The 25427-nt window shown below is 45.9% G+C and overlaps 1 protein-coding gene across 1 annotated transcript in view; it reads left to right on the top strand.

Moving 5' to 3' along the window:
* The window catches only part of trim67 (tripartite motif containing 67), a gene marked incomplete at both ends in the record, with an annotated part of 173219 nt that overhangs the window by 97951 nt on the left and 49841 nt on the right, over window positions 1-25427 (top strand). Inside the window, 2 exons of the mRNA XM_084314434.1 lie at window positions 3756-3851; window positions 19870-19992. Of these exons, the coding sequence (XP_084170560.1) occupies window positions 3756-3851; window positions 19870-19992 (219 nt within the window). The remainder of the gene's footprint in view (window positions 1-3755; window positions 3852-19869; window positions 19993-25427) is intronic.

Below are 25427 nucleotides of genomic sequence, written 5' to 3'. Positions count from 1 at the left end.
TAGTTTTTGGTAATGTTTCTGGAGTATGAAGCCACAATAGATGCACATCCAATTAATGAGGTCCCGTTGAGAGCTGAGCTTAAAAACATATATATATACAAATAAAAATCCCCTATTTTCCCCTCTCCCAGAAAGTCGAACATGCCTGTGTTCCAAGAACACATCCTCCGCGATTGACTTTCTCCCATGGTCCACCGGATTGCCCAACCTGAGCATTGTAATCCTAATTTTCCTATGCTCATTGCCATAGGATCTAACATTTCCATTCTATTGCAATAGAATGTCGCTTTTGGTCTTGCACCTTCCCTTACTGTAATGAAGTATTGTGATAATTAACCTAAAGATAAAAATAAAAAATAAAATAAAAAGAGAATAAACCTTTATCGACATATTCCTTTGAACCCTCCACCAACGTGTGAGGGAAAAAAAAAGGAAAAGATTGTAGATCAGTATTGACACTTAATGTGAAGAACATTGGAAAAGAATAATGTAAGTTACAATATATTTAAAAAATATATAGTAATATTGACACCTTAATGTGAAGAACATTGGAAAAGAACAATGTAAGTTAAATTATGTTTAAAAAATATAGGGTGATGAGAAGAAAAAATTTAATAAAATAAAAATCAATGGAAAGATATAGATAAGGAATAAGAGATAAATAATTATCAACGTGGAGAAGCCACTAGAACCGATTTAACTGATTAGATAAGATAGAAAAGCAGCGCCTTTTAGCGCTTCAATGTGCCTTTAATGGAGTGATTACTTAAATTGTTAGAATAACCTTGCTGTGCCCATACGTTTATGTGTGGATAATTTTAAAGTATTATTAAGGGCTGATTGCACTTCATTTAATTTATATATGCTATGTGTATGCACACCGAATGTTATTGTTAGAGTTGTATGCTTCGTTGTCATGGTGCCTTATATTCTAGAAGGTTGCAGAATATACTAGTGCCTAGACTACTTTACTTCGTTGTCATGGTGCCTTATATTCTAGAAGGTTGTAGAATATACTAGTGCCTAGACTATTTTACATTCCAGAATGATCTAAGAGACCCAGGGCATTTGAGCGATAAACCCAGAATATTCCAGATAGATCTTTTTGTATTGATAATTATATGACCCCTCAGAGACCAGAGACTGAAATTATAATGTATTATGAATCGTATTATACACAGTAAACATTGTTATAGACGACTTGCATATCGTTTGCTACTTGATGAACACAGCAATGTTATTCCAACACTGGTGGAATGACCTCATTGATGAACACAATAAAGTCATTCCTACACTGGTATATATTTAGGGAGAGGCTTAACTGGTTCCGGCATTTCCGTCATGCTTTGGGTTATTTGCTGCATTTTGAATCAGGAAATCCTCAGCATAAAAGGGTGTAAATGGACCTGACCTGTGGCCGTTATTGTCCAAGAATGATAACAGCGCCGGATATGCTAGCCTTGGCTTGTGGCCGGCTGTGTACAGCTTTTGCATCACAACTTTGTATGGTTGACGTCGGATGATGGCCTCTCTGCTCAAATCTTCGTAGATAAATATTGGTTTATCACCATACTTCAGCATCCCACGTTGGTTGCGAGCATATTTGATGATTTCATCCCTTGTTGTAGTTTTCCGTAGAGTGACAACGATGACTCTCGGCCCGTTGATATTTTGCCCCTGGGAACCAATTCTGTAAACTTGTTCCACTTCTGGCACTTTGTTTGGATCGGAGTTATTCAAAATCGTTGATAACACGTTTGGAAAGTTGATGTCATCGCAGTTCACTGATTCATCAAGCCCCACAATGCGGATGTTATTCCGCCTGTGGTAACGATGGGTTTCTAGTTGCCTCTCCATCACTTCGTTTTTAAGCAATTTTATTTCCCTCCGGTATTCATCTTTAACTTTTTCCATCTCTTCTCCCATCGCTGTCATGATACCTTCGTTCGCCTTGACTGCTTTTGTGTTTTCTGTCACCGAAATCTCCACTGTCGTGATTCGCACGGACAGCAAAGTGACTGCTCTCATAACCTCTTCGAATTTAGTATCGATGTGTTCAGCGTGTGCGACCAACTGTTCTTCTACGTGTGCTTTGAAAGCGATCATCTGTTCTTTTATCAGGGTAGTCAGAGAGTTGAAGTCGGGCTGTGCGACTGAACTGCTTGTGTCAGTTGATGTTGTTGGAGCAGTGAGGGATCCGATGGATGATTGTGCTATTATCTTCTCAAAATCGCCTGCTTTTTCCTTCACGGTACTTTTTTCTGATGTTCCTGCTATGTTGTCATCTGTTGTCTCCATCTCGGGGCCAGTTGTCCTTGGTCCCTGTGTATTCTCCTCTATATTCCCCGCGCCGGGGCTCACCAACGGATCTGCCACAGCGTCGCCTGTCATTGTCTTTGACCGAGTTTCAATCTGCGCCGTTGGCTTTGCCGTATCTTGTTTCTTTCCCGTCTTTTCCCCACCCCTAACCATGTTGTCTTTTGATATAGTTAGTAGAAGGTCTTATCAATACATACGATGTGGTCTAGTCTCTTTTGGTATTGTCCAAATAAGGTTTTTAAACGAAATTAACGATAACGGGAGCGGAGCTATAACCAATTGCGTGCGCTACATATTGCAGCTTAACCGGAAGTCCTGGGTCTGTCTGATATTGTGGTGGTCTGTCTGATATTGTGGTGGTCTGTCTGATATTGTGGTGGTCTGTCTGATATTGTGGTGGTCTGTCTGATATTGTGGTGGGTCTGTCTGATATTGTGGTGGGTCTGATATTGTGATGGGTCTGTCTGATATTGTGGTGGTCTGTCTGATATTGTGGTGGTCTGTCTGATATTGTGGTGGGTCTGATATTGTGATGGGTCTGTCTGATATTGTGGTGGTCTGTCTGATATTGTGGTGGTCTGTCTGATATTGTGGTGGTCTGTCTGATATTGTGATGGGTCTGTCTGATATTGTGGTCTGTCTGATATTGTGGTGGTCTGTCTGATATTGTGGTCTGTCTGATATTGTGGTGGGTCTGATATTGTGATGGGTCTGTCTGATATTGTGGTGGTCTGTCTGATATTGTGGTCTGTCTGATATTGTGGTGGGTCTGATATTGTGATGGGTCTGTCTGATATTGTGGTGGTCTGATATTGTGATGGGTCTGTCTGATATTGTGGTGGTCTGTCTGATATTGTGGTGGTCTGTCTGATATTGTGGTGGGTCTGTCTGATATTGTGGTCTGTCTGATATTGTGGTGGGTCTGATATTGTGATGGGTCTGTCTGATATTGTGGTGGTCTGATATTGTGATGGGTCTGTCTGATATTGTGGTGGTCTGTCTGATATTGTGGTGGTCTGTCTGATATTGTGATGGGTCTGTCTGATATTGTGGTGGGTCTGTCTGATATTGTGGTGGGTCTGTCTGATATTGTGGTGGTGGGTCTGATATTGTGGTGGGTCTGTCTGATATTGTGGTGGGTCTGTCTGATATTGTGGTGGTCTCTCTGATATTGTGGTGGGTCTGATATTGTGGTCTGTCTGATATTGTGGTGGGTCTGTCTGATATTGTGATGGGTCTGTCTGATATTGTGGTGGGTCTGTCTGATATTATGGTGGGTCTGTCTGATATTGTGGATAAATACATCTTGTTTTTACATGTATGTCTTAATATCCATCTGGTTTCATACACATCTCTGTTATAATGTTGCACCTAGTCTATACATCTATATACTGGAACAAAGATGTTGATATTATGTTATTGTGTCTGTTCTACAGGTGCAGCTCTCCCAGGCTCTGAACGGGGTTTCAGACAAAGCCAAGGATGCCAAGGAGTTCCTGGTGCAGCTAAAGAACATGCTACAGCAGATACAGGTATATAGAACATGCTACATGATGTAGAACATGTTACATGTTATCATAGTCATGATGTAGAACATGTTACAGGTTATCATAGTCATGATGTAGAACGTGTTACATGATGTGGAACATGTTACATGTTATAGTCATGATGTAGAACATGTTACAGCTTATAATCATGATGTAGAACATGTTACATGTTATCATAGTCATGCTGTAGAACATGTTACATGTTATCATAGTCATGATATATAACATGGTACATGTTATCATAGTCATGATATAGAACATGTTACATGTTATCATAGTCATGACGTAGAACATGTTACATGTTATTATAGCCATGATGTAGAACATGCTACATGATGTAGAACATGTTACATGTTATAGTCATGGTATAGAACATGTTACATGTTATCATAGTCATGATGTAGAACATGTTACAGGTTATCATAGTCATGACGTAGAACATGTTACAGGTTATCATAGTCATGATATAGAACATGTTACATGTTATCATAGTCATGATATAGATAGAACATGTTACATGTTATCATAGTCATGATGTAGACCATGTTACAGCTTATAGTCATGATATAGATAGAACATGTTACATGTTATCATAGTCATGATGTAGAACATACTACAGGTTATCATAGTCATGATATAGAATAAACTACAGGTTATCATCTTTGCTCACAAACATTAGCAGTAGAAGATGCTAATTTGATTCATATAGTGTTCTACCTACTGCACAGTGTTTTACCTACTCTATCACTGTAGTGTTTTACCTACTGTATCACTGTAGTGTTTTATCTACTCTATCACTACAGTGTTTTACCTACTGAATCACTGTAGTGTTTTACCTACTGTATCACTGTAGTGTTTACCTACTCTATCACTGCAGTGTTTTACCTACTCTATCACTACAGTGTTTTATCTACTATATCTGTAACTGAGGGGTACAATTCCCTGACTGTATTGAATAAGTATGGTATCATTAAACCACTACTGAGTTATGTACATTACTACTGGCCATACAGTACACAGGTATATGTGATGAACACCCCCACAATAACACGGCTTAACAAGAAAGTACCGTTTATAATAATATTTATTAGAAGAGCACCAAGATTATCTTACATTATTTATTAAGATTGAGAGTTGCGCTTGTAAGGCGAAGAATGTGCATGAATAGGTCAAGAGCGTAAGTCCATGAGCATATTACGCAGGGGATAATTAATACCACCCGTAGCATAAGAATTATATATGGTACACTAGTAGGTCAGCTGGAGATACTAAGGGGGTTCCCTCCGGTTGTAAGCCAGCAGGGGGGAGGAATGTTCGAATGCAAAAGTCTGGATCAACGGGGAATCAATAAGCTCCAGCTACGGGAGGCGGTACATTACTCCCTTGATCGGCAGACGAAAGCAGCACCTATAATCTAAGTATGCGCGACAGCATAGGTGAAAGCCAGCCAGCCTCTCCTAGAGACGGGCTCGAGTGATGCTCCTCACGGGTAAATCCCACACAGCAGCGGGGTAGACGGTTCTCTGCTCCAGCAGCCACAGTACCAAAGCAATAATCCAGCCGGAAAAGGCTCTGCATTCACCGGTGTAGATTCTCCTGTGCACGGTACTTCACATTTAACTAGGTCGAACTTGACGTTATTTCACTAAGCTCTGACACTTTTACTATCCTATTCGCACGCGGTTATAAGTGCTCTATTTAGACGCAAAGTTGCTCACTTCACTTGGTCGTTGACTCGTGATGAAGGCTTCAACTTGTTGGGTTAACTCGTTTGAGGGTAACTTGACTTTAGGCTGCTGTATCCACCTGCGCCGTATTTATACGTACAGTGAATAATCTAGTACCAGCCTTATTTCTGTCTCGTATTACTGCGCAAAACCGGGCATGTTCAGGCATGTCTTAGCGGTGACTTTGAACTAGACATTGGGGGTATGGCCGTGGCGCCTAGGGGATCGCTTCCAATAGGAGAACGAATATTATGGTCTGTCCTGTACCAGTTAAAGGGATATTCCGTGTATATGTACAAAGAATATACAAGGGATATCAAACGATATATACAAATATTATACATGGGATCTCAAGCAATAAATATATATATTCGGTTTAATCTGACCCTTTGTAACAGCCGCCTCCTAATTAGTCCGCACCTAATTAGATAAGCAGAGACAGATTAACCGTCTTGTCCACTACTCAATGTCCGTTGTGAGGAGTAGGGCAATTCACAAAGTCAGTGGGTCATGGTCGTCATTAAGCGAGTCGGGGAGCCTTGGCAACTCTATCAGCCTCGCCACGGGTCGGGTGTATGTCCGCCCCTGGACGAGCACTTCTGCCGCTCTGACCTTTCCGTCGGCACCAGTGATCACTTTGCTTACGCGGCCGGCCGGCCACGCAGCTCGGGGTAGTGACTGGTCTATGATCACGACGACTGTGTCCACTTTTAAGTTGTCCCCGTCCTTGACCCGCTTCTGACGGGCTGGAAGGGATGGTAGGGGGGTTAGGAGGAAGCGGGCCTGAGACTGCTTTGATCTGTGCTTGGCTGCGCCTCCACCTCCTCCGTCTGTTTCTCTTGTTTGCTCTGTACCCCGTCTGAGGAGGGGCCGGTTCCGGCCGCCCCATCAAGGAGTCGCTTGGGGTGCTGGGTTCGAGGTCAGCTACGTCTGGAGCGCAGCTGAGGGGGGTGGAGTTCCGAACTCCCTCTTGTGCCCACGGTTCTCTCACAGGCCTCTCGCTTAATGTCAATAGCCTCTCAACGGGCTGTACGAGGGAGTGGCGGTGTCGCTCGCCTTTGTGTGTAGGCAGCGTGTAGACGTGGGTTGACTGTCAAGTCCGTAGAGGGGGCCCTGGAGCGTCCACCCCAGTCGGGTCTGAACCGCGACTGGGCATCCTTTGGGCCCGATGTGGGCCGCCTCAATTGGGAGAATGAGGTCCGCGTGGTCGGAGCCGATGAGCAGGGTCGGTGTGGCGCCGTCGATAAGCGGTATAGGTAGTTGACGTAGGTGCACATACTTCGCCATCAGCTGTGGGATGGGGTAGGTGTACTGTGATAGGCCTATGTCGTGGCTGGTGAAGACATTGGTAATACTATACTGCTTCTCGGGCTGGTCCACCGCTGCTATCTTGAAGGAGACCTTTTCACCCTTTATGGTCTTCTGGTCTCTTCTGATGGTGCGTATTGTCATGGTACCTTTGGCACCCCGCAGGCCCAACTGGGCTGCGGCGGAAGCGAGGAGGAGAGTCTTTTCAGACCCATCGTCCAGGACGGCGTAAGTGTCCAGGACCTTGTCCTCGTAGCTCAGGAGCACTCCGACCACTTTGATGAGCACTCGCGGGGTCCCGCTATGCTGGTCAATGTGGAGCACTCCTGTTGGTCGGTTGCCTTGGATCTTCTGGAGTGGTGCCGACTCGCGGTCGTCCGAGTAGCACCGTGACTCCCAGTGTCTGCTGTAGCAGTCGGTACACCAGGGGGCGGTCTGGTGGATATTCGGTACTGGTGCCACCGCCTCGGCCTGGTACATTACCGCGACGGGCCCACTTTGTTGTCCTGGCGGACGCCTGTTGATGTCATGCAGGACCTCCAAGTGGGCACCGCCGCACCTGCTGCACTTCTTCTTCAAGCGGCACTCAGCTGCCATATGGCTGCGTGCGCAGCGGAAGCAGCGGCGGTGGTCTTTGATCCACTGACTCACCTCGTCCGTGGTCAGCTTCCCGAAAGTGTCGCATTGATACAGCCGATGTTCCCCTTCACAGTACTGGCATTCAATCTTCCACTCCACTTTCGTCGAGGGGGTGTTGTGGTTCTTGTGCTGCGGTACTGATTCGGCTTGGTGCATAACGGTCACCGACCGGCGGTTATCATTTGATCCCCGAGGTCCTGGTCTTGGGCTTGGTCCACTCCATACGACCGTGTCCAGTCGTAGGCTGCTGACCTCCCTGGCGAGGAAATCAGATAAGTCTAGGAGGGATGCCTCTGGGCCGTTGGGGTCACGGTGGTCTCTCTGCCGCCGAAAACGCTCTTGTCGGGTGGGAGGGAGCTTCTCTAATATCCTTTCTACATTAGAGTTAGCGTACAGTTCGTATATCCCTTTTTCCTTTTGGGACCCCAGCATCCCTACCAGGGACTGTACCTTGATAGAGAGGTCATCTAATGCTCTGTTGTCTCTGGCTGGGGGGAGACGGTCGATGTCTCTTATCTCTTGTATCACGTAGTCCCATATGCGTCCATAACGTTGGTCGAGGGCTACTAGAGCCGCGGTGTATGGGGTACTTGAGTTGGAATATGCCAGCGCTATATTGTGCGCTCTGGGCACCTTCAGGTGCTTGAGGAGGATAGCATATTTGTACGTCTCATCGGGGACGTCGGACATCATAGTCTCTAAGCACATCCGTAGCTCCGTGTACTGTGCTCTGTCCTCGCGTGTAAAATCCGGGAACGTCGGTGTGCCAAGGTACGATGCCATGGATGGCTGGCACATCGGTGAGCGTTGGGGGAGAGGCCTCCTGGGCGAGTCTCCCCGTACGTGTCGTCGTGGGCTGGTACCTGGTGGGTACCAGGGGCCGGGTACCCAGGTGCTGTTCCTCGGTGCTGACGGTGCGTCAAACTCACCCGTGAGTTGAGTCGGGGGTTTGTAGCGCAGTGACTCGGGGCTGACGTCTGGGCTGTACTTGGCCTCCTGGTCCAGAGTACGTTGCTGCTGGTCGGGGCTGTACTGGGCCTCCTGGTCCAGAGTACGTTGCTGCTGGTCGGCTTGACATTCCTCCTCTTCCTCTTCCTCTTCCTCTGCTAGGTCCTGGAGTCTTCTGTTCAGTCTCTCGGCGTGGTCCGGTTCTTCCCGGTTGCTGGGTCTCGTATGGACCGGCCGGGGAGGGGGTTCGGAGACGTGGACAGGATCCTCCTGTTGGCGGGGTCCCGGGTCGCTTAGTCGGGTAGGGGAATGTGTCCTAGACCCTTGTCGTGATGATCTCCGGGAGCTCCGTGCGGAGAGAGGGGGTGTCGCCATGGCAATACATTTTTCCATCATCTGCGCCTGCAGCCGGTCGCGCTCTGCCTCGCGCTGGGCATGGGCGGCGTCGCGCACTGCTTCGCGCTGGGCATTGGCGGCGTCGCACTGTGCATTGGCGCTGGCATGGGCGGCGTCGCGCTGTGCATTGGCGGCGGCGCACTGTGCATCGGCGCGGCTTCTTTCGATGTTCTCTTCCGTCTGAAGGCGTCTGGTCTCCAGTCTTATGCGGTCGTCTTCACTCCTTTGTTGCGCCTGGAAGCGCTCTCGCTCGGTTGCAGAATGTTCGCGTTCACTGAGGGCTTGCGCTTGGAGTTGCGCGTGAAGGCGCTCTCGTTGGTCTGCAGCTTGTTCGCGCTCGCTCGTCTGTTGCGCCTGAAGTCGATCGCGTTCGGTGGAGGCTGCCATGGTGGCGATGAATGCCTGCGCCAGCATCTTGTCCGCTTCGCTGGGGGAAGACACCGGCGGAGGTGATCGGCTTCTGGTAGTGCTCGTTGGAGATCCGTTCTCCTGTCGCGCTCCGAGGAGGTCCATCTCCTGGGTGTGCGTCTCTTCTGGTAGTGGGTCGGGTTCCGTCCCTGGAGCGCTTTCTTTATCCTGGAGCTCTCCGGGGACTGTCCCGTTGGCGTTGTCGGGGGGTAAAGTCATGTCATGTCCCTCCGGGTCCCCCCCGTGAGCTTGGTCACTTACGTTAGAACCCACTAGGGTCTCTACTGGCAGGGTCGCCTGGTCGGTAGGGTTTGACATACTTTGGCTATCCGCTTTACTTATTTTATCCGCCTTTAACGTCTGTATAAAGCTAGGTAGTAGACTGGCAGCGTAGTCCTCTAGGTAAGAAGGTGGCTGCCGTCTGCGCGTCGGGCGTTCTAGCTTAGGAGAGCCGTTTGTGGAGTGTTCACCGCTGGCCATGTCAATATTAATATTATATTAATATTACGCTAATTACCATCCGGCTCGAAGGACCAATTGTAACTGAGGGGTACAATTCCCTGACTGTATTGAATAAGTATGGTATCATTAAACCACTACTGAGTTATGTACATTACTACTGGCCATACAGTACACAGGTATATGTGATGAACACCCCCACAATAACACGGCTTAACAAGAAAGTACTGTTTATAATAATATTTATTAGAAGAGCACCAAGATTATCTTACATTATTTATTAAGATTGAGAGTTGCGCTTGTAAGGCGAAGAATGTGCATGAATAGGTCAAGAGCGTAAGTCCATGAGCATATTACGCAGGGGATAATTAATACCACCCGTAGCATAAGAATTATATATGGTACACTAGTAGGTCAGCTGGAGATACTAAGGGGGTTCCCTCCGGTTGTAAGCCAGCAGGGGGGAGGAATGTTCGAATGCAAAAGTCTGGATCAACGGGGAATCAATAAGCTCCAGCTACGGGAGGCGGTACATTACTCCCTTGATCGGCAGACGAAAGCAGCAGCTATAATCCAAGTATGCGCGACAGCATAGGTGAAAGCCAGCCAGCCTCTCCTAGAGACGGGCTCGAGTGATGCTCCTCACGGGTAAATCCCACACAGCAGCGGGGTAGACGGTTCTCTGCTCCAGCAGCCACAGTACCAAAGCAATAATCCAGCCGGAAAAGGCTCTGCATTCACCGGTGTAGATTCTCCTGTGCACGGTACTTCACATTTAACTAGGTCGAACTTGACTAAGCTCTGACACTTTTACTATCCTATTCGCACGCGGTTATAAGTGCTCTATTTAGACGCAAAGTTGCTCACTTCACTTGGTCGTTGACTCGTGATGAAGGCTTCAACTTGTTGGGTTAACTCGTTTGAGGGTAACTTGACTTTAGGCTAAGTGCTGCTGTATCCACCTGCGCCGTATTTATACGTACGGTGAATAATCTAGTACCAGCCTTATTTCTGTCTTGTATTACTGCGCAAAACCGGGCATGTTCAGGCATGTCTTAGCGGTGACTTTGAACTAGACATTGGGGGTATGGCCGTGGCGCCTAGGGGATCGCTTCCAATAGGAGAACGAATATTATGGTCTGTCCTGTACCAGTTAAAGGGATATTCCGTGTATATGTACAAAGAATATACAAGGGATATCAAACGATATACAAATATTATACATGGGATCTCAAGCAATAAATATATATATTCGGTTTAATCTGACCCTTTGTAACACTATCACTACAGTGTTTTACCTACTCTATCACTGTAGTGTTTATCTACTCTATCACTGTAGTGTTTTATCTACTCTATCACTGCAGTGTTTTATCTACTCTATCACTACAGTGTTTTATCTACTCTATCACTGTAGTGTTTTACCTACTCTATCACTGTAGTGTTTTACCTACTCTATCACTGTAGTGTTTTATCTACTCTATCACGGTAGTGTTTTATCTACTCTATAACTGTAGTGTTTACCTACTCTATCACTGTAGTGTTTTACCTACTCTATCACTGCAGTGTTTTATCTACTCTATCACTACAGTGTTTTATCTACTCAATCACTGCAGTGTTTTATCTACTTTATCACTGCAGTGTTTTATCTACTCTATCACTGCAGTGTTTTATCTACTCTATCACTGCAGTGTTTACCTACTTTATCACTACAGTGTTTTACCTACTCTATCACTACAGTGTTTTACCTACTCTATCACTACAGTGTTTTACCTACTCTATCACTGTAGTGTTTTATCTACTCTATCACTGTAGTGTTTTATCTACTCCATCACTACAGTGTTTTACCTACTCTATCACTACAGTTTTTTACCTACTCTATCACTGTAGTGTTTTATCTACTCTATCACTACAGTGTTTTACCTACTCTATCACTGTAGTGTTTTACCTACTCTATCACTACAGTGTTTTACCTACTCTATCACTGTAGTGTTTTATCTACTCCATCACTACAGTGTTTTACCTACTCTATCACTACAGTGTTTTACCTACTCTATCACTGTAGTGTTTTATCTACTCTATCACTAAAGTGTTTTACCTACTCTATCACTACAGTGTTTTATCTACTCTATCACTACAGTGTTCTGTATCGTTAGTGGCTTAGCTTGGCATCGCCTTCTGCACTATCTCGCGTACGTGCACGCGTACTGAATAAACCACAAATGTACCTCTAATACCAGTATTAGTCTGACCACACCCCTCATCAGCTTACCTTCATAAGCAGGTGTGTGGTCACCTGCTCTCCTCCTTCTCGCTTTCACCACAAGGAAGAGGTGCCTCGGTAGATCCCCACACTTGACACCATGATGGAAGAAATTGGATTAGGAACAGCTTGGGAAACAAGGATACGTTGACATCATATCTTTATTTTCTCTCTCACTATTTTCGAGAAAATACGGCGATATTGTCTTCGTACTGGAGTGTCTAGAAGATGATGATCATTCTACAAACCCTCCACCGGTTTTCGTATTGGGAGCACGCCGCTGCATGCTTCTCAACTGCAGTTCCTTGCTGTGTTTGTTGGGGTGAAACCTGTCAGGCCACAGCTGAACTGTCGGACATGCCGCTGTTGTGAGGAGCGGTGCGTTCCAGGTTGGGTGAGTAGTGTTTGCTGGCGGGCTCCACTTGTCTGTTAGTGCTATGGGGGCTACTAGACAAAGTTTATGGAAACCGGCCCCAGGCTAGGGTCCTTTGTTTAGCCGTCTAGGCGACAGAAGGCCTTGGTCTGGCGACCATTATAGTTTTAACTAGTGGGCCGCGACCATTGACACTGGTGATCCCTGTGTGTTCTGGACGAGTGGATTCTCTCTGTCACCGTGTTAAGACCCCATCTTTCATATCCAAATGAGAGTATTCCTTCACGAGGGGATATGTGCATGTAATGTGCGATAGCGGCAGATTCATGTTCAAAGTCAGCTATACAGGCCAGTTGGTACTGTGCTGATTCCGCCGGACGTGTTAATGTCACCGTTGTGAAGCGGTGTTGACGTCTTGTTTTCTCTTTTCTCTTAAAAAGTGAGGAGGGTTCAGAACGGCGGCCTGTCTGGGTGAGTGTTATGTCATTGTTTACATGTTCATAGCTTACGGTTAGCCGGTCGGTGGCCTGGCGCGGGGTAGCTTGGCTTCTCGCGCGCCGCCGGGAGCTCGCTCCTGATCGCGTGCGTCGTAGATCGGCGTCTCGCGAGCGGAAGCGATAGCACCCGAACGGTTGGAGCAGCCGTTAGCTTGATGCTATTCTGTTGAACGTGCTTTGATTTTTAACATGTTTTACACTCTTGACCACGACGTCATCCTTGACAGGGGATGTTCGTCAACCCTGCCTGAGCCTAGACGGGGATTGCGTCAACAAAGAGGGCTGTGTTCTACGGTGGCTTGTGACTGCACTTCGCTGATCTGCGTTCCGGGCAGGTACGGGGTTGGCCAGACCCTCATAACACGTCTTCTGGTTTTACCTTGCTAAATGTATTGTGAATGACGGTGTTTTTTTCCCAAAACGTGTGTTGTTGCAATGCATTTGAGATACGTTGCGGGTTGTGTGTGAGCTGTTTTTGTCACTGGCAGTAGCTTCTCCGTGCAGGTCGTGATGTATTGATCTGGTTGTTGTGTGAGAAACATCATGGTGTTTATGTGTACCGTGTACTCACTACTAAGGCAACTAACCTATGAAGCTATGCTTGGTGACGAGTGAGTAAAAGAATGTTCTTTCTCAGACTGTAATGACAATGGACAGTGAGTTCACACATTAACAGGTTTTCCTGTTTTAACTGGCCGTATTGAGGGTAAAATAGGAGGATTGTGTTTTTCCCCCCCCGGTTCCCTGGGGACTTTATCACCTCCTATCAGACATGTTGTGCATTAATTGTGTCTTTTGTGTGGTAGGGATACGATGTAACTCTCAGCTTGATTGCTGAGGTTGTGCTAAATCTGCTGGAGAAACTTATTTCCTAAAGGGAAATTGGTTTGGTTGCTGTCATGTGTGCTTAGCAAGGCCTGTGGTCGATACTAATCAAGAATGATGTATTCTCTCATTGTGATGATGATGGGTTGTGTGTGTCATGTGACCTACAACTGGGTTGTACTGGCCACAGAAGCACATGTGTATGTTGGACCGGGGTTCTTAGAGCCCTCTCTATTCTGTGTTTTTCCTTAGTAAAAATCAGATAGCAGGTTAGCTCGTGCGCTGTGTGGAGCTGTGAAACGCTTCATAGAGCTGACTATGACTGTGTCATATTCTCTTTTTGTCGTTACGTCGTATCATGGGTGTGGGGTCGTAAAGGGGTGAACTGGTAACCTTTCCTCTCCCCATTGTTCTGTCGGTCAGGGGTACACCCCCTGTCCTTCAAGGTTCCCGTCACGTGGCGGTTCGGCACGTTACGGGGGGGGGGGGGGGGGGGGGGGAGGAGGGAGTTCCTGGTCCCACGGCCTGGTATATTGGGCGTGTGCACCGCAGGAATTCCCCCGCCATAGAGTACGTCACCGTGCGCGTCTCTGTTGGTAGGACTTCCGTGTGCTGTTCAGGTCCATGTGATGGATCTGTTTTCAGGGGGGGTGGTCAGGGCTCCTCCTCACCAAGCGCCTACTCAGGCCTTCTGTGAGTTCGGACTCCTTCTTCCATGTGATCCATGTGAGGAAGCCTCCATCAGAGTACAGAGCCTTCCTCCTCAGATTGTCAAAGTGAGTGGACCCTCTAGAAGGGTCCTTTTCTATTGTATGTATATTCGATTCAATTCGTTTATTGAGTGTGTATGGGTTCGGTGCCTCTTCCCCGGAGGCCCTAAAACCAGTTTTTTACATGGCTCAAGGTGCAATATATTCTTTTCAATCTGTACAGCTCGCGTGGGAAGTCTCTCTGGGGATCCCCGTCTTTTTCCTATGGGAGGGTGGTGGGATGTAAAAATGTGAACATTTTTTACCCCGGCTGTGTAGACTGGGATACATACTGTTGATGCTTCCTTCTTTCTATTCCAGAAGTGTTGGAGTTAGGGAGTGTCACACCCCTCTTGTCGTTCCCCTGGGCGCCTTGGGGATTCAATGACAGGTCTAAATAGCCTGTTCATTGATGGGGGTGTGTCCCGACGCACGTATAGTGCTAGCTCGCTGTAAACAGGCGATTGACTGGCACGCCTTAGTTGCTTGTGGTTGAAACAGCGTTTTTATAAAGCAACTGAGATGGGGGTTTTTCCTCTTCCGGCGACCACATCCCATGACCTGGGTGGGTTGTCGACGGATCCTCGTTCATGTCTGGGGGATGATGACGGGATGGATCTGAACATATGTAGTGGGGTCTCACGCCCTTGGGGTGGGCCACCAGGCGCGGTTCGTCCCGACGTCTGGGTGGCGCCTTCTTTTCATGTTAAGATCAACACGCATATCTGCCCTTCTCCTGGAGTAGGCATGTCGGCGTGGTTAGGGCACGGGACTGGTTCTGGTCACGCTGGTCCAGATCAGTTGAACCCGTTGTCCGCCGGGGATGCAGATCTGCTGTTCTGGTACCCTGAGGGACTTGGGCTTTTTTCAGGGGGAAAAATGCCAGGTCGGTCTGGGTGTCACAGGGTTAAGCGCTATGGAGACCCTGGTTGGGTATGTTTTTACTCAGCACTGTCGTCATGGCTTACAGCCATGCCATTCTGTACGCGCTCGATCTCGTCGGATCTCGGCCGCTACACAGGTTGGTCCTGGTTAGTACTTGGTTGGGAGACCGCCGGGGAATACCAGGTACGGTGTGCTTAGGGGCTGGTTCTCCATTGTTTTTCGCTCCTCTCTCACGCATGGCGAAGAGGGGCCTGTGGGGGTGGTTTTTTGACCTCCTCTGGTGACCCTGTGCTTCCCGTACCGCCAGGCCCGGTCCGAAGTGATGTTTGCGACCCGTAGGCCTGGGTTAACCCTTTTTGGAAACTGAAACGCTTGTACTGCGGTATAGCCGGTGTATACCCGCAGGTGTGTTTTGGAGTTTTTTCTTGAGGGGTTATAGGAACAACCACCGCATTGGGTAACACCGAGGTGGTTGATTCCCTGGTGTGTTGGAGCAGTGTCAACTCCCGGGTTCACCGGTTGAGGGTGCCCCTGCACGTTCATGACGTCTGCCAATCGTGTCAGCCTTCTCTGCCTCGACCCCTCTGGGTGGGGGTTGTTAAATGGAGGCTTGGTCATGCAACACCGCCAGCTTACGCTCCTTCCGCCGGGGCGGCTGTGTTCAGCTGTCCCCTCTGGCGCCTGTCTCGTCCGCAGTCTCCAGGCTAGGGTTAACAGCCTGTTGCCTGGTTTTTCCCCGGTGCGCTGCCTGCTTCCGTTGGTTAACCTTTTTTGTGTGCTTACGGCCATGCTGACTGCCTATTCTGCAGGGTCAGTGTGCCAGGCGGTGTACTATTGGGGGGACGGGGCCCGCTCGGCTTACTGGCCTGGTTGGTTCCGCCTGGGAATACCAGGTGCAGTAACTGAGGGGCCTTTGTCCGAATACGCTGGCGATGTGGGGGGCGGGGCACTACGTGCCCACCTGGTGGGGTCTTGATGCTGGCATCATGGACTTCTCCGGGCCCCCATTCCAGGGAGTCCAGTCCTTTTGGTGGGTCTGGGTCTTCCTTCGTGCTCCGCTGCTACGGCCTTGCCACGGGGTTGGGTTTGCCCTTGACCCCGTGATTCTGGGGGCAGTAACGAGGTTGTTCCTCCGTTCGTTCCCGGGTGGCATGCGGGTTGTGCGTGTGTGTAGTCGTGGGTCAAGCCACGGTCTGCTCACCCTGTGCGTTGAGTTGCTTGAGTGCCTCTTCGCACGGTCGGGTCCGTCGCCCTCCCGTGACGTCCCTAATAGGGGGGCTACCCTCCATTAGGGGGGGTCGGGGGGGCTCGGCCCTCCCTGTTCTGATGGTTTTGGGGGGCTGTCAGCGGGGTGTATTTGTCAGCCAAGTGGCTCCGCTTGGCCTCCCTTGTGCAGAAGGCGATGCCAAGCTAAGCCACTAACGATACAGAACGTTAGGTTATGACTATAACCAAGTTCTGTTAGTTAGGGGCGATGCTTGGCATCGGACGCCGCTGCAGCCCTTGTCCTCACCTTGTGGTGAAAGCTTGGGAAGGAGGAGAGCAGGTGACCACACACCTGCTTATGAAGGTAAGCTGATGAGGGGTGTGGTCAGACTAATACTGGTATTAGAGGTACATTTGTGGTTTATTCAGTACGCGTGCACGTACGCGAGATAGTGCAGAAGGCGATGCCAAGCATCGCCCCTAACTAACAGAACTTGGTTATAGTCATAACCTAACGTTTTACCTACTGTATCACTACAGTGTTTTACCTACTCTATCACTGTAGTGTTTTATCTACTCTATCACTACAGTGTTTTACCTACTCTATCACTACAGTGTTTTATCTACTCTATCACTACAGTGTTTTATCTATTCTATCACTACAGTGTTTTACCTACTCTATCACTACAGTGTTTTACCTATTCTATCACTGCAGTGTTTTACCTACTCTATCACTACAGTGTTTTACCTACTCTATCACTACAGTGTTTTATCTACTCTATAACTACAGTGTTTTATCTACTCTATCACTACAGTGTTTTATCTACTCTATAACTACAGTGTTTTATCTACTCTATCACTGTAGTGTTTTACCTACTCTATCACTGTAGTGTTTTATCTACTCTATCACTACAGTGTTTTATCTACTCTATCACTGTAGTGTTTTATCTACTCTATCACTACAGTGTTTTATCTACTCTATCACTACAGTGTTTTACCTACTCTATCACTGTAGTGTTTTATCTACTCTATCACTACAGTGTTTTATCTACTCTATCACTGTAGTGTTTTATCTACTCTATCACTACAGTGTTTTATCTACTCTATCACTACAGTGTTTTATCTACTCTATCACTACAGTGTTTTATCTACTCTATCACTACAGTGTTTTATCTACTCTATCACTACAGTGTTTACCTACTCTATCACTACAGTGTTTTACCTACTCTATCACTACAGTGTTTTATCTACTCTATCACTACAGTGTTTTACCTACTCTATCACTACAGTGTTTTATCTACTCTATCACTACAGTGTTTTATCTACTCTATCACTACAGTGTTTTATCTACTCTATCACTACAGTGTTTACCTACTCTATCACTGTAGTGTTTTACCTACTCTATCACTACAGTGTTTTATCTACTCTATCACTGCAGTGTTTTATCTACTTTATCACTGCAGTGTTTTATCTACTCTATCACTGTAGTGTTTTATCTACTGTATCACTGTAGTGTTTACCTACTCTATCACTACAGTGTTTTACCTACTCTATCACTGTAGTGTTTTATCTACTGTATCACTGTAGTGTTTACCTACTCTATCACTACAGTGTTTTACCTACTCTATCACTGCAGTGTTTTATCTACTTTATCACTGCAGTGTTTTATCTACTCTATCACTACAGTGTTTTACCTACTCTATCACTGTAGTGTTTTATCTACTGTATCACTGTAGTGTTTACCTACTCTATCACTACAGTGTTTTACCTACTCTATCACTACAGTGTTTTCTCTACTCTATCACTACAGTGTTTTATCTACTCTATCACTGCAGTGTTTACCTACTTTATCACTACAGTGTTTTATCTACTCTATCACTACAGTGTTTTATCTACTCTATCACTACAGTGTTTTATCTACTCTATCACTACAGTGTTTTACCTACTATATCACTACAGTGTTTTACCTACTGTATCACTACAGTGTTTTACCTACTCTATCACTACAGTGTTTTACCTATTCTATCACTACAGTGTTTTATCTATTCTATCACTACAGTGTTTTACCTACTCTATCACTACAGTGTTTTATCTATTCTATCACTACAGTGTTTTATCTACTCTATCACTACAGTGTTTTACCTACTCTATCACTACAGTGTTTTATCTACTCTATCACTACAGTGTTTTATCTACTCTATCACTACAGTGTTTTATCTACTCTATCACTACAGTGTTTTATCTACTCTATCACTACAGTGTTTTATCTATTCTATCACTACAGTGTTTTACCTACTCTATCACTACAGTGTTTTATCTACTCTATCACTACAGTGTTTTATCTACTCTATCACTACAGTGTTTTATCTACTCTATCACTACAGTGTTTTATCTACTCTATCACTACAGTGTTTTATCTATTCTATCACTACAGTGTTTTACCTACTCTATCACTACAGTGTTTTACCTACTCTATCACTACAGTGTTTACCTACTCTATCACTACAGTGTTTTATCTACTCTATCACTACAGTGTTTTATCTACTCTATCACTACAGTGTTTTATCTACTCTATCACTACAGTGTTTTATCTATTCTATCACTACAGTGTTTTACCTACTCTATCACTACAGTGTTTTACCTACTCTATCACTACAGTGTTTTACCTACTCTATCACTACAGTGTTTTATCTACTCTATCACTACAGTGTTTTACCTACTCTATCACTACAGTGTTTTACCTACTCTATCACTACAGTGTTTTACCTACTCTATCACTACAGTGTTTTATCTACTCTACCACTACAGTGTTTTACCTACTCTATCACTACAGTGTTTTATCTACTCTATCACTACAGTGTTGTATCTACTCTATCACTACAGTGTTTTACCTACTGTATCACTACAGTGTTTTACCTACTCTATCACTGTAGTGTTTTATCTACTCTATCACTGCACAGTGTTTTATCTACTCTATCACTGTAGTGTTTTATCTACTCTATCACTGTAGTGTTTTACCTACTCTATCACTGCACAGTGTTTACCTACTCTATCACTGCACAGTGTTGCCATTGGTGTCACAGTGGTTAGCCCTTCTGCCTCGCGGCAAGAAGGCTGTGGGTTTCGAACCCCGGCAGGAGGCCTTTCTGTGGAGTTTGCATGTTCTCCCAGGTGTTTGTGTGGGTGCATGCTAGGTGCACACTCCTGTCATTGCATAATGCCACACTGGTATTAGAACTGGAGTTGGTCCCTGGTCCCACTGCTACTAAATAGTTAGGATGGGTTAAATGCAGAGATGTGTAACATGTACTTGTGTGTTTCAGGAGAATGGCGTGGAGTTTGAGGCGTGTCTGGTGGCTCAGTGTGACTCTCTGATTGAGGCGCTGACCAGACAAAAAGCTAAAATACTCACCAAGGTCACCAAGGAGAAGGAGTACAAACTGAAGGTACTACTACTCAATACTCTCTCTCTCTGATCTCTCTCTCTCTGATCTATCTCTCTCTCTGATCTATCTTGCTCTCTCTCTCTCTCTTTCTCTCTCTCTCTGATCTCTCTTGCTCTCTCTCTGATCTCTCACAAACTGTCTATCTATCTATCTATCTGTCTCTCTCTCTCTCGCTATCTCTTTCTCTTTCTCGCTCTCTCTTCCTCTCCCAGGGCTTGTAGTAGCCTCAGTAGGTCACATGGCAGTATGCCCATGGTCCACATGCTCACTGACCCACCGACTGGCTGGTGTAGGAGAGAGAGAGAGGGGGCAAGAGGGTGAGAGAGGGCCAGCTGTTGTCATTAGACAGGGGATTGAATTGAAACCAGGCATGTGTCCGGATGGGGGGGATACCAGACTGGCATCAGGAGTTTAATATCTCACCAGTATTTGAGTGTGGGACACTATGGTGTATTTTCTCCTGTGTGAAAGAGACTATAGTGTATTTTCTCCTGTATGAAAGGGACTATAGTCTCCCCTACTGGCTTCTGTGATTTGTTGTTTGTTACTCATGGTTTTATGTTTTTTTATGTTCTTGTGTACTCATATTGTTCCCTGTGGTTCTATGTTTCTTTGGTCTTTGTTTTTGCCTATTGTCAGCGACTTTGGGTCTTTGAAAAGCGCTATACAAAATAAATGAATTATTATTATTATAGTGTATTTTCTCCTGTGTGAAAGGGACTATAGTGTAGTTTCTACTCTGTGAAATGGACTAGACTAAAGAGTGAGTGAGTGAGTGAGTGAGTGAGTGAGTGTGTGTGTGTGTATATGTGTGTGTACGTACGTATATGTGCACGCATGTATTCAAACAGTGTATGTGTGTGTAGGTTTGCTCTCACGTGCCTAAGGTTTGCTCAAGCACATTGTCACACAATTGGTTTCAAACGCATCCAGAACATGACTCCACAGTCATTCTCCTCACTGGAAGTAATTCCAACATCAGTTTTTTTTTTAAGATTAAATTAGATTCAAATGTATTGTCATCATACAGCACAAGTACAGTACAATGAGCCATTGCTTTTTATTCAGACAGGTGTGGAATATATACGAGAAAGTATTTCCTACTTCAGTTGTTTCCCGGTGGAGGGGTTCTGAGTGGCTCAAACACAAACAATGCAAAGGAGCATTTTGAAGTTAACTTCAAAATAGTTTGAGGAATCTATTTGTGGTGGGTCTGTCCAGTGGCATAGTGAGCAGCCACAAATAAACCTATGTATGTGCATGTGGTGTGTTTATTTGTTATTTGCCACATCATCCACTGAATACACATGGGATTATCTGTTACGGTTTGGTAGGTGTGTTGGACGCAGGTGCAGTACAGAACAGATAGGACGAGAGACAGATGTTGATTTTAAAACAAAGCACTACGTCTTTAATTAGAGTAGCTGAATGAACACGCACACGGTGGTGATAAACAAAAAGTGGAGAAATCTCAGTCTCCAAAACACGCTGAATATGATTCACAATACATAGGGTACTCAACACAGTAATCGGGGAAAACAAAGGGGAGAAAGCAAGGTCTCCAAAACACGCTAAATAGTAATTACGTCAAACGACGGTGCTGCATATAGACATGATAAGATAATCTCTCAACAACGAAATTTAATTGGCAATCAAAGTGGCACGGCGATTCAAACACTTGTGGCAAGGAGCGATAAGACTAAACAAGTAGGTATACTCACGGACAGTTTCAGTGATCGACTGGCGGTGTTTGTGAGACACAGGAGAAAATATAAGGAGACATTTAACGAGTCACACCAGGTACAAATGAGTGTAATTAGGACAGGTAGACAGGGCAATTACCCACCAGGTAACGCTAGAGGTTTGCTCCCTGAGGAGAGCAAACCCCAAACGTTATAATTCTCCTGAGGTTATTTGCTGCCAACGTAGCACACGGCAAAGTCCAGGCTGAAACAGGGAGGGAGGGAGGGAGGGAGGGAGGGAGGGAGGGAGGGAGGGATGGAGGGATGGATGGATGGATGGATGGATGGATGGATGGATGGATGGATGGATGGATGGATGGATGGATATTTCATACTCTCTATATCCTCATCTTCAGATGTTCCTCCTGGTTGTATTGCTTTCTTTTCTAGTAGATAGCAGTTGACAGGTGAATAATTAACTCTGATCTAATTAACCATCTAATCAATGAGGGGGCTAATTACTGAGATTCTGTCTAATTAAGTCTGTGATTGGCTTAGAATACTGTGCCTTCGCCCGTTAAGAGAATAATTAATTAACGGCTCACAGATTCATTAATCCCACAGGCAGTGGTGAAAGAAATACAGATTTCTTCATTGAAACATCTACTTCACAGTGTTTGCTTTTAAATGTAGCCCACTGTACTTAAAGGGATCGTTTGGATTGTTGGACATTAAGTGGTATGGAAAACTTGTAGTTCTGAGCAAACCGGGAAATGAGACAAAAGACAGGAAGCTGCAGACAGGCCAAGAATGAGGTCACAAAACATCACCACAGCATTCAGGCAACAGAAAAGTACTTCAGTAATTGTAATAATTTTTTCCAAACTTGCTTATGAGACATTTTCAAATAAACATCAGAAGTGTGTAGTATATGTAGAAGGGTGGATTATCCCTGCTTGTGGGAGTAATAGTACACAGACACTGGGTATTAGGATACTATAGAATTGGACCTATATGTACCCCTGTCTTTGGCCCGGAACGTCGTTCTGGAGGGCTTGCAGCAGGAGTGGATGGGGCCCAGGATTTACTAACCTGGGGACTGGTACTCTGGTCTCCCTCGCCTTCCAAGGCGGTCAGCAGTAGCTCCCCACACACTCTCACTTCCCCCAGTACCTCCGACAGCCCTCCCACACCCAGTGACTGTCAGTTCAATAGTATTATTGGGCTTCCCTTTAAGCAGTACCCTTCCTTGACCACCTGTATAGACCCTTCAAATGCTATTCTGTGAATGGGGTGTAAGGGTTAAATAATTATGCAGTCACAATATTTACCCAGGGGTTAGACTAGCAAATGGAGGAAACAGACACACACAGTGCTCCCAATAAGGTCTACTTTGTATTGAAGCCTGGGCAGGTTATCAGTTACAGATAATACTTCAGATTTATTCATACATGGCACCGGGTGCTCTCACTGATAATGTAGGGGAACACTATTCCCACCATAGGCACTGCATGCTCAATACATTAATAACACCCGCTTGTACTAGGGGAGACCCAGGCATAAAGTAGAGAAACATTGGGAATTCAAATAACAAGAATAATAAAATACCAAAAGAAAACCAAGCAAATGTGGGCCCATGTTACCAAAAGAAAACCTACACTAAAGCCGGCTTAAATTGTTTGGGGTACCCCTTAGACACTGGTTGTTAGCGTTCACTTGAATGTACGTTGATGTTGATACACGAGGTACCGTTCGTTCTTAGCCAAGATGGCGGACCCACTCTTATCACCTCTCGTCCAGGTGACAAGATGGCGTCGGCGATCCCGTGAGCACAGCCAGCGGGCTGGGCGAACAGCATGGGCTAGCTGGAGGAGCGTGCTGTGATGGCGACCTCTGCTGGTGGGAAGAGGCGTCCTCTGTAACGTCTGGGGGACGTCCACTGCTGGCTGTTGCTTGCTGCTGTCGCGCGAACTGCTAATACTGTTGCTACCCTAAACACAGCTAAACTTCGGGTCTGGATGCACCCTCCTGCTATATCGGTTGTACTACTAACGCAACGTGGCTGACTATACCACCGGTCTTCAGCGCCGCGCGCCCGGTAGTCTACTGGAGTCAGACGGAGCCGTTAGCAGCATGCTAATACACCGCACACTTACTACTATAACTCGTTAACTATAGACGTTAGTCCCGTTAACTCTAGACGTTAGTCCTTCGTTCTGTATCGCTTACTCACACACTATCGCTGGTACTTCTAGGATAACCCGTCAACTAGCAAGTACTTGTTGTCACCCGTTGCTCGTTCCAACGGGGCTTTTCAACATCACTTCTTCCACGGGGCTCGTTTGAGTCAGCGTTGCCTGCGGCTTGGGGCAGTCGTCATACTATCTCAATTGGCAGAGGTAGCGGGTGGAAAGTCGATGGGTGGGGATTGGATTTTGTGGACAGTGACTCCTACAGGTCGGTCGGGTGACGCCTGTACAGCAGAGACAGGAAGTATCGGGGGAAGTGTGAGCCTCCCACGCGTTACTCCTCGCCACTGAGAGTCTGCGCTGTCTGGTGAAAAGATGCGACAGGCTGCCTCCTTGTGTACCGGAGGGGACACGTGATGCAAGGCTTCTATCCTCACTACAGCCGACCAGTGGGAGGCATAGTCTAGCAACGTTCAAGACAGGGGAGGGGAGAATTGAAGGGAGAATTGGCGATACGAAATTGGGATGGGAGAAAAAATAGAAAAATAAGGAGAAAAAGTTGATAAAAAAGAAAAATAAGTGTGTAGTATATACACACACACACATACACATTTATATTTCTGAGGTAAACAAAGACTAATGAGATGGAGACAGTCGACTGTGTTTCACTTGGATGAGTGCAAATCTAATTTCCTCACATTCTGTGCCAACAGACAACATGTGGCGTGTGTGTGTGTGTGTGTGTGTGTGTGTGTGTGTGTGTGTGTGTGTGTGTGTGTGTGTGTGTGTGTGTGTGTGTGTGTGTGTGTGTGTGTAGAATTGCAAACATAGCCAAGTGTGTAAATAGATTTTACATTTTAATGAGAGTGATCACAGAAGTAATGTGTGTGTGTGTGTGTGTGTGTGTGTGTGTGTGTGTGTGTGTGTGTGTGTACTGTGCTAAGGTGGTTTTCAGGCTGTGTAAACTGCCCTTCCTTGACCTCTCTCTCTCTCTCTCTCTCTCTCTCTCTCTCTCTCTCTCTCTCTCTCTCTCTCTCCATCTCAATTAAATTAAATTCAAAGGGGCTTTATTGACATGGCAAACATACGTTTACATTGCCAAAGCCAGTGTTAAAAACAAAACAATCAAACAGAGATCAGTACAGTACAGATAATTCAGGAATATTTGTGTCATTGACAGTTCCAGACAGTCCACTCCAGACAGTCCACTCTAAAAGAATAGTAAATCCCACATGTTTGTTTTTATATATAAGGCCATCCTAGGTAAGCTTCCCCTATATCTTTCCAGGTCCACAAGATGGCTACTTTTAAAAAACCCGAGAATAAACACTGAACTAGGAAGAACAGCTTTTTCAAGCTTCGCACCTTGGGTATGGAATGGGCTACAGGACCATATCCACTTAGATACCCTGGTCTCTCTCTGCAAATTTAAATCTGTATTACATAACTTCCTACAAGAAGAATGTCGCTGCTTTCTGTAGTCGGGTCCCAACTGAAAAACTGCAAAATTACTGTATTACCCTGTATTTTACTGTCGTACACTTTTACTATTATGTAGACTATT

This window comes from Notolepis coatsorum, assembly GCF_963971535.1.
Source record: "Notolepis coatsorum genome assembly, chromosome: 5".
NCBI classification, from domain to species: Eukaryota; Metazoa; Chordata; class Actinopteri; order Aulopiformes; family Paralepididae; genus Notolepis; species Notolepis coatsorum.
This window is presented reverse-complemented; position numbering and strand designations above follow the sequence as displayed.